This window comes from Sinocyclocheilus grahami, unplaced genomic scaffold (assembly GCF_001515645.1).
Source record: "Sinocyclocheilus grahami isolate Dianchi unplaced genomic scaffold, SAMN03320097.WGS_v1.1 scaffold866.1, whole genome shotgun sequence".
In the NCBI taxonomy this organism is placed as follows: domain Eukaryota; kingdom Metazoa; phylum Chordata; class Actinopteri; order Cypriniformes; family Cyprinidae; genus Sinocyclocheilus; species Sinocyclocheilus grahami.
The window spans coordinates 507,513-516,842 of NW_015506045.1; the positions used below are offsets into that span (position 1 = coordinate 507,513).

At 37.1% G+C, this 9,330-nt stretch overlaps 1 protein-coding gene across 13 annotated transcripts in view; it reads right to left on the reverse strand.

Annotated features, from left to right (window-relative positions):
• eif4g1a (eukaryotic translation initiation factor 4 gamma, 1a) overlaps nt 1-9,330 on the reverse strand; it is a 48,786-nt gene that overhangs the window by 18,696 nt on the left and 20,760 nt on the right. For 7 of the 13 annotated variants that reach the window (XM_016248137.1, XM_016248126.1, XM_016248130.1 and 4 more), the window contains 3 exons: nt 6,395-6,415; nt 2,790-2,969; nt 2,617-2,701 (listed from right to left, as the gene is read on the reverse strand). In XM_016248137.1, the coding sequence (XP_016103623.1) occupies nt 2,617-2,701; nt 2,790-2,969; nt 6,395-6,415 (286 nt within the window). The remainder of the gene's footprint in view (nt 1-2,616; nt 2,702-2,789; nt 2,970-6,394; nt 6,416-9,330) is intronic. The other 6 variants (XM_016248127.1, XM_016248136.1, XM_016248135.1 and 3 more) reach the window with 2 other exon arrangements.

Genomic DNA, 9,330 nt, shown 5'->3' on the forward strand with positions numbered 1-9,330 from the left:
TAGACCCAACCCTTAAAAAAAAAAAAAAAAAAGTCAAAAGATAGCAGAATCTTGTTTATTTGAATTCTGGCGCTCTCTTGTGACGGCTCGTGATGCACGCTGTGAAGCACCTGTCATCTGATAGCGATCGGCTTTTAGCACAACCAAATCTTTTTTTTTTTTTTTATATTCAACATTTTTTATACATGTGTGTGTGTTTTGTGGGGAATGTGGCTGTATCTGCATGATTACCATCTGTATGACCGCACATCAGCATGTGATTACTGACTGTATGACCAGCAATCAGTGTGAATGCTGTATGTCTGGCAATGTACTTGACATACAAAGTCAATATTTTTCTTTTTCTTACTCAAATTATTCTTATTGTATTTTTCTAGTGCTCAAATAAATCACTTATACAATGTCTAAGATTCTGTCTATTGTTTTATAATTAAACTATGCAGTGGTATGTATGATGACTAAAATATGGTTGCAGGAATCTCATTTTTAGTGGTATCTTCAGATTTGAAATATAAACTCAGGAGACATGTGACTTTCAACCCATTACTTTTCTGGATTGCTCCAGGACTGATTTCAAGTATTTGTATGTGAAATAAAATAAAAATCAGTATGGTACAATTTTTTTCAAGGCACTTCAGTGTCTATAACTTTATCTTTTTGAGCATTATCAACTCTGGATGATGGATAGTAAAGCCCAAAGGGTCTTTCCAAAGACACCAACATTGTGTGTAGCACACTGTTGTCAGGAACTGTTACAATTTTAAGTTAGGTAGGTCATTTTCAGCTGTGAGTCCCAAAATGGGGGGTGCAGGTTAACAGGTTAAAGGCACAATATGTTTTAACCGCTAGAGGTCGCATTTTCAAAACAATAAAGCCTAAGCTTAAAGGGTTAGTTCACCCAAAAATGAAAATTCTGTCGTTAATTACTCACCCTCATGTCGTTCCAAATCCGTAAGACCTCCGTTCATCTTCGGAACACAAATTAAGATATTTTTGATGGAATCTGAGAGCTCTCTGACCCTCCATAGACAGCAAGGGTCCTTACACGATCAACATCCAGAAACATAGCAAGGAGATCGGTAAAATAATCCATGTGACATCAGGGGTTCAACCGTAATTTAACGAAGCTACAAGAATACTTTGTGCACAAAAGAAAAAAAAAAACGACTTTATTCAACAATTTGTCTCTTCCGCGTCACCCTAGCGCCATTTTGGAGAGTATCCAATGAACGCAAACAGCTTATGTTGTTCCGTGTCAGCCGCACCACACGGATACGTTGTTTTCATTCAAATAAAAAGCACAAACAATGTAGAAAACGTACCCGCGTGGCGCAGCCCACACAGAACAGCATACGCTGTTTGCGTTCAGTGGATACTATCCAAAATGGCGCTATAGGGTGACGAATTATTGAATAGTGTTTTTTTTTTTTGTGCACAAGAAGTATTCTCGTAGCTTCGTAAAATTACAGTTGAACCCCTGATGTCACATGGATTATTTTACCCATCTCCTTGCTACGTTTCTGGACGTTGATCGTGCAAGGATCCTTGCTGTCTATGGGAGGGTCAGAGAGCTCTCAGAATGCATCAAAAATATCTTAATTTGTGTTCCGAAGATGAACAGAAGTCCTACGGGTTTGGAACGACATGAGGGTGAGTAATTAATGACAGAATTTTCATTTTTGGTTGAATTAACCCTTTAATGATGCTATGAAAGAGGATGTTCACGGATGAGGTTATGAATACATTTTTTATTACCTGTTCCTTCCACAGTTATTGAAACGGCGAATAAATTATACAGAGAAAGCAAGCAAAGAGCATTTACATTGTCAAAAGAACATTGACTAACTTCAGTCTAGTGCGAGTTTAAGCACTCTCAAAAAAACTCCCCTTATAATCAGTAAAGCTGTCTATGCACAGTTTGTTGAATGAATCTCTTATTTACATACGTACATCTGCACTTTGTTGTTTATGATGAGAATTTGCGTGAGAGCTGAATTCAGTCAGCAAGCACGCGCACCGGAAAAAAAAAACTCATCTGCATGCCTCTGATTGGCCATTGCATTCATAAGCTCAACATACTCGTGTGTGTGATTAGTTATAATGCGTAACACTGTAAAAATGCGTAAAATAATCATGGCGCAACATTGAGCAGATCTAAATTTAATGCTGTCATCAACACTTTTTTATTTTAATTTTATTCGCAACAGCCAAAATGGATTTAGTTTAACTGTACAGCAGCATTTGTGTCCGTGTTTTGCCATAGTTTCTATAAGCGGAAACTAAGGGTAGTGTGGATATGTCATTGATAGGTGACAATGACCAGGAACGAGCCATTATTTAAAATTATAATTTCTTTGGATTTACAAATCCTTGGGAACTTTTGGGATAACACAAGTACACAACTGCATGAAATATATCACACTGTGCAAGTCGGTTTTGGATATTTTATGATGAAAATCTTACATATTGTGCCTTTTAAGATTTATCAGGTATTCGATGTGTTCTACAGACTGGAGTAAGACCACTTTTGAGTGAAAAGAGCAAGATATACAAGTAAGAAAAAACAGGATTGGGTGATTCAAACAAACAGGGGAGGCCCAGAGCAGAGCCTCTTACCATATGTACCGTATTCAGCTGGACTGCTTCCAGGGTAAAAGCCTGCAGAGTACTGCTGCGTTGGCTGCATGTAGGGGGTGCGGTACTACAATAGAAAACAAAAAGTCATTAGATGCACGAACAGCCTCACAAAAAAAATGCACAACTTGGCAATTAAAAGAACAATGTGCTACCTGTCCGTGTAGGAAAATGGCATGGCCCTGAGTGTTGGCGAATTGCAACGGTTGCTGGGGAATCATCATAACCTGTGAGGTAGGTTGGTAGACATGAGTGGGTGCAACAGACCGGGGGGTGCTGCTGGGTGGGACCCGAGGGGCACTGCCTTGCATGTTGGGCCGGTTAGGGTAGTACGGCTGTTGACAAAATAAGAGAGATTCAGAAAACAAGTCACACAAGACCAAACTTCACATGTTGTGTTACTTCTGTACTGTTTCTACATCCTCATCCATGCAAACAGGACTACATTTTCAGCAGCCATTACTCTAGTCACATGATCTTGGAAAGTAGTGCAGACTATATTTTAAGATTAATGGGCCTCATTCATGAAACACAAGAACAAAAAAATTGTGTAATTTGTTCGTAAAGCTGTTCTGACGTAAATTTTCGGATTTATGAAAGTGTTCATGTTTTCAAAATGTTAGTTGGTACGAAAGAAATGTACACCTGCTCCTTACCACGTGCAAATTGTGCGTAAACAGTTCTGTGTTCTTTTTGGCAAACTGATGACACTAAATTTTGATGCACTGCCATTATAATATTTTGCAAGGTCATTTGCTTTTTTTTTTTTTTTGCAGCTGAGAGTTGATAACGGTTTAGCTTTGGGTAAAATGCTTGTCACTGTCACTTTTACCCAGCCGTCCAATCAATGGAGTTATGGATTATGCTAATTGTGAATAAGCATGCACAAGTGCCCTATTTACGAATGATTGGAATTCATTAACATACACACATTTAACTATCAAATCTGGGCCCGTATTCACAAAACATCTTAAGGCTAAAAGTAGCTCATAACTCACCGATTTAAGAGAAAATCTTAAAAATAATGGGCGTGTCGGTCCTAAATTTAGGACTCCTAAATTTTAGTTCTAAGAGTATTTCACAAAGCATTGTAGTGCTAAAATTAGCTCCTGCTGCCAGCAATCTACCTAGGAATATAAACATTTTAGAAACATTTGACGATAATGAGCTTTTAAAAAGTATCGGCTTTGGTTTGGAGGTTATCCCAACTCCAAATTTTTTATTATATCCTTTATAGCTGTTCTCACGTACAGTTTTGTTTTCTTTTATGTTTGCATGTCTTACTATCAGCAATGATTATACTACTCTGCTAATTAAAGGGCTGTTTATGTGCATATATAGAATATCACTTTCACAACAAAATAACCTTTTTTTCTTTATTGAATAATAATAATAATAAAAAGAAAAACTCGGTTCTCTTTCTCTGTATCATTGTTTCTACACTGGTGATTTTTTTCAACTAACTTTTTTTATACCAACCAAGGCCATAATCATATCTAGAACATTAGGGGGACTATTGTTTTGAGGAAAATATTAAGACCAGACCACTGTGGTAATGGTAAAGGAACTAAAGATTTTTTGTAAAGTAATTAATCTAAACTGCAAATAATATTTTTATTTTAAAATATGCACCCATTAAATTTTAGTTGTATTCCTAATATGTTGAAAACGCAAGACAGAAAATGCTATTTTCATCACAATAATTATGAATTACATGAATCCCGTAAATGATAGGCCAACTTTCAAATCAAAATGGCGGAATTTGACAAAAGAAAAAAAAAAAGAAAAAAAAAGGCGAATACTTAATACAGACTGTTGCTATAGTAAGTAATCCTTACATTCAACATTAACAGCAAGTCAAAAGTGGTAAGCTTTCAACTGAACTGCATAGCCTACACGCATTTTAGACGCTTATATATTATTCTCATGCCCCGTCCATGCAATGAACGCATGTTATTGAATGATGTTTCTTTTCTTTTCTTTTAGAGCATTAAAACTGCTCCGGTAATTTCAGTGGTGTGCTATGATACATATTCGTGTATTAAACTCTTAGTGACAGCGCGCAAATATTTCTGCCCATTTTCGCTCGTTGTCAGCCTCTGCTTTTCTGCAGCAGACTGAAGCCTCCGCGTGAATTCAGCGCACCATGCATTCAGCTAATAAAAGAAAAATGCTGCAATTTTCTGGAGTTATTTTATGATTGTTTGGGCAGTCTCAAGCTATAGCTTATACTTCTCAAAATACAGTTAGCTTCAGATTAGTTTTAATCTATGCACAAAAAATGTATGTAAACTATCTAATTCTGATTGGGTGGGCTCAGCCCACCCCTGCCCATGCCTGGAGCCGGCCTATCAGAGAATAGGAGCAAAAGAGCAGAATTGTGACATACTGTTGTAGGGCTAGGCGATAATTCGATAACGATAATTATCGCGATATAATTTCCCTCAAAACTATACGAAGAGTTCAATAAATGTTTGATATAATGTTTATGTGCCAAAAGCGGAACGAAACGCCGCAAGCTCACTAGACCAGATGCGTTTACTTGGTCACGCGAGCATTAAACAGCGCTGTGAAATCCAGTGCTTGAATTCAGCGATGAACACAAATGGCTCCGAGATTTAAACTAGTTTAAAGCCAAACAGGAGAAAGTGTGCAATGAGACAGTCAGAAGGCTTTTCAATATACACATCGCCATCATTTACCATGGATTTACTGTAATAACACTCACTGCACCATGGTATTGTGGCAGAAATTTGGGATATTCACATAGAATTTTAATAAAGGAGTAATGGTAATTATAGTACGTATTTGTGATTAAGCTATACTATAGCTTAATCACAAATACGTACTCTATATGTGTGCATTTATACTGAATGTTTTTCTACTACAGTTTTTCACACAAATAGGCTACCTAAAAAATCATATAGTTATATTTATGGTATTGAGGTGCTATGTGTGTGGTTTTAACTGTTTATCATGATTTAAATGTATGCTACTATGGGAGACCATTGCTTAATAAAAAATGTTAAAAAAAAAAACCTTGGTCAGAATAAATCTAACCATATAAAACTGAGGTTGCTACCATTTTTACAGATGTTACTGATTTTAATAATGAACAAATTTACCGCTGCATCCTAACTCAAGCTACTATCAAATGTGCATTTCTAAGAGACAAAAAAGTTATAATACTATTAATATTATCAGGCAACCCAAATCAGTTTCTTGATTTGAAACAATATCAATCATTAGAATATGCAGAAACTAAGAAGTTAATTTTTCTATTTAGATATTTATTTTGTTAAGGAAAATTAATGGTCTGGTTTCTACAACTTTCACTTTGGAGCAAAAATCTGGCTTTAAACTTCAAAGAAACTTGACATTTATCTTGATAATTATCGATATCGACTGACATGAAAAAAATTGTGATAATTTTTTTGGCCATATCGCCAGTCCTATACTGTTGTCACATTCATTCTTTAATACTAAACGCCTAGTGAGACTGCCCTTTTTCCTAACGTGCCACCAGTTCACAGCAATAATTATGAAAAAACTATTTTTGGTCCTTTGTGGTCCTTCTCATAAAATCAAAATGACCCCATTTTCTTACAATTCTAGTCCTATTGTATAAACTTCATCAGCATAACTTGTAACTTGCTTTTTCTTTAAAATGTTCATGCACACTTTGACATGCATTTATGACAAGAACTGGACAGTCTAATTACGTTGGCAGTGGACAGAGGGAGATGAGAGGGCCAGTTACCTGCAGTGACCTGAATCCACCCTTCAGCCACACAAAATGGCAGAAGAAATAGAGTGGAGAGAAGGCGTAAGAGAGAAACAGACAACAAGCAGCAGCAGTAAACGTTAGCCTTCAGCAGTGAAAGCAAGCTTCCAACATGCACAGTTAAGAACAGCCTGACACCGTGTCCTTAACTGCACGCAACAAAAGGTATCTTTTCCATGTTAATCAGAGTTTTTGTCCTAACTAGCCGCGACGGCGACACGCGAAATGTCTAATTTAGAAACTGTTTCTATTTCCGCGACTGGAACAACAACATATGACAGTAGATAATCTCAGGTGATTGTGTGCTTTATTCAAAGTTAAATGACATTTTGTGTGACCTTATAACCATACTGAAAGCAACAACAGATAGTTTGCCTCAGATCTTGAAATTAAATTAAAGCAAAGATGACCGTTAAAACTGTGGACTCACTGCGAACCAACGAATGTATTCCATGACAAAGATGTTATCAGTCACTCAGTATATGTACATTTAATGATGTTAAAAAGCTTTAATATTTATGAGATTATAAACATATCCATTTCGTTGCAAGAGCAGTGCACGCCCAAACACGCTTCTGATTGGCTGTGATATTTGATTGATTCGGTCACATCACGTCTAGTGTGGACACCCAAATTGCTTGCCGCTGGAATCTTGTCGCATCGCATGTAGTTAGGACACGGTGTGAGAAATCAACCCTCTACATTGTGAGTAAATCACTCGCATATGCGACTGAATCTTAACTCTGGGTGACTAAATGATGACTATTAGCCAATGGCTAATAAAATCTCAGATTTTACTCGCCAGTGTGTGAGTTGGAGAATAATTATACGTTTAGCAGATATATTTTCACTCGCCGAAAACACTGACTGAGCACTTCAGTTTCACTCTCCATCAAGAGATCTGTGCTTTTTTTTCAGTTCATCTGAATGGATGCGCAGAGCACCTTGATTTGACGTACCGTAAACTCTAGAGTAAAGGCACACGACTCGCCATCGTTTTGCTTTTTGTTTTTCGCACGCAAAGAGGGAGAGCGAAAGAGAGTGTTACATAATATGCGTAATTGACAAGCTACACGTAAACGATATTCTTTGTAGTATTTTCCAGTCAAAATAGAGTTCCTTTGGAATTCTTCAGCATTTAAGAACTGCCGGGTTCTTCGGTAGTGGGCAGAACTAATGCACAAACGACAATCTCATTGGCTGGCGCTCACCTATTGTAGTCCGTTTTTATTTCAGCAAATCAGTTCAAGCGAAAGCACACAGCCTGCTTAATATTCATGAATCCAGCAGCTCTTTAACCCGTAGTGCGTTTTATATTGTTCTTCGTAGAATTAATCAAAAAAGCACCACCAGTCCTAAGTTTAGTTAAAACGATTAATACGCATTCATACATGGTTACCAAGTTTTAATTCTAATTACTAAAATAATATATCATAATATATTATAATGTTTGACTGACTGATGTTAAGAGTGTACTTTCAGATGTGTGTACTTTCTGGCGAGCAAACTTAAAATTTACTAGCCAATGGCGATTCAATTGCCAAGGTGCCCGTAGAGGGTTGGAAATACAGAGCAAGTACAACAAAGGTCAGTAGCACACAAGGAACAAGTTGGCCATGGTGAAATGATGAGACTGAAAATGGCTATTAAAACATGCAGTCTTTTGACCGTTAGGGTTGGGAATTGACAAAAATCATATTCAGAATTATATTTAGAAGGTTCAGTTCCGTTAACAACTCTCAAACATGCATTCTTCTGTCTACGTAGAAACCATTTCATAAAAACAGTATTGTATAATAGTAGAGCTACAGCAAGTGTAATTGTTCTTGCCTTGATGACATATCTAAAAAGACAGCTGAAGAAGAGAATGTCAGAAGTATATATTAAATACATCAGTTTGTTAGATATAAATAAACATGTGCATAAGAAATTAGGAAGTGTTTACATTCCACATTGATCTGATTTTTTCAGGTCTACACCACCCCTTTCAACCAGACTTAAATTTCATTCTGCTTGAGGTGTTTATAAGGCTTTTCAGTCTGAATCACCCATCAATCCAATTACATGTGGATTATTTGATTAAATGCAAAAGTAACTTAGTTGCATGCAACAAAAGAAAGCATTTAGTACCACCAGTAACTTTAAAGGAGTCCTATTATGCTCTTTTACAATGTCTTGAATTTGTTTTGGGGGTGTACTAGAACATACTCTCATGCTTGGTGGTTTGAAAAACGTGTTATTTTTTTTGCATAATTTACATTACAATACCTTTCTCCCCAGTCTGGCACAAACGGCTCGATTAGTTCCGGGTTTGATGAACACCCGCCTTCCGAAAAACAAAATGTGATTGGTTAGCTATCCCAGTGCGTTGTGATTGGCGAACAGCTTCGACGGTGTTTCAGTGCTGCCCCGCCCCTTGCCAAAGCAGCAAGTTTAGTTAAGGATGGGGTCAATATTGATAATATCAATTTGAGCCGGATTCAGACCCAGAGAATATCGAACAAGAGGATTGCGCAGAACCTTTGCACACATGGATATTGCAAGACACATTAGAGTGGTAACGTAATTTTTTTTTGGGGGGGGCTAAATCGTGTTTTAGATAGGATGTCAACAACCGCATTTACTATGTACAGATAAGTGCATATGTATTATTTTTTTTGTTATTTAATTCTAACATTATAACATGAATTGCAGTGAAACTGTTATACAGTTGAATTTATTTATACCGTAGTCCAGTGTTTCCTAGGCGGCATATATATGCAAACTCATTCATTCTCTGCCAGCAGGAGGCGCTATTGGAGTGGTAGAGATCAAGGTTTCCCCGTAACGGCTGTACACAAAGCAGGGCTCCACTCAAAAAAAAAAAAAAACCGCCTTTATCGACACTACCTGCAAAGATAAAGGGGGCCATA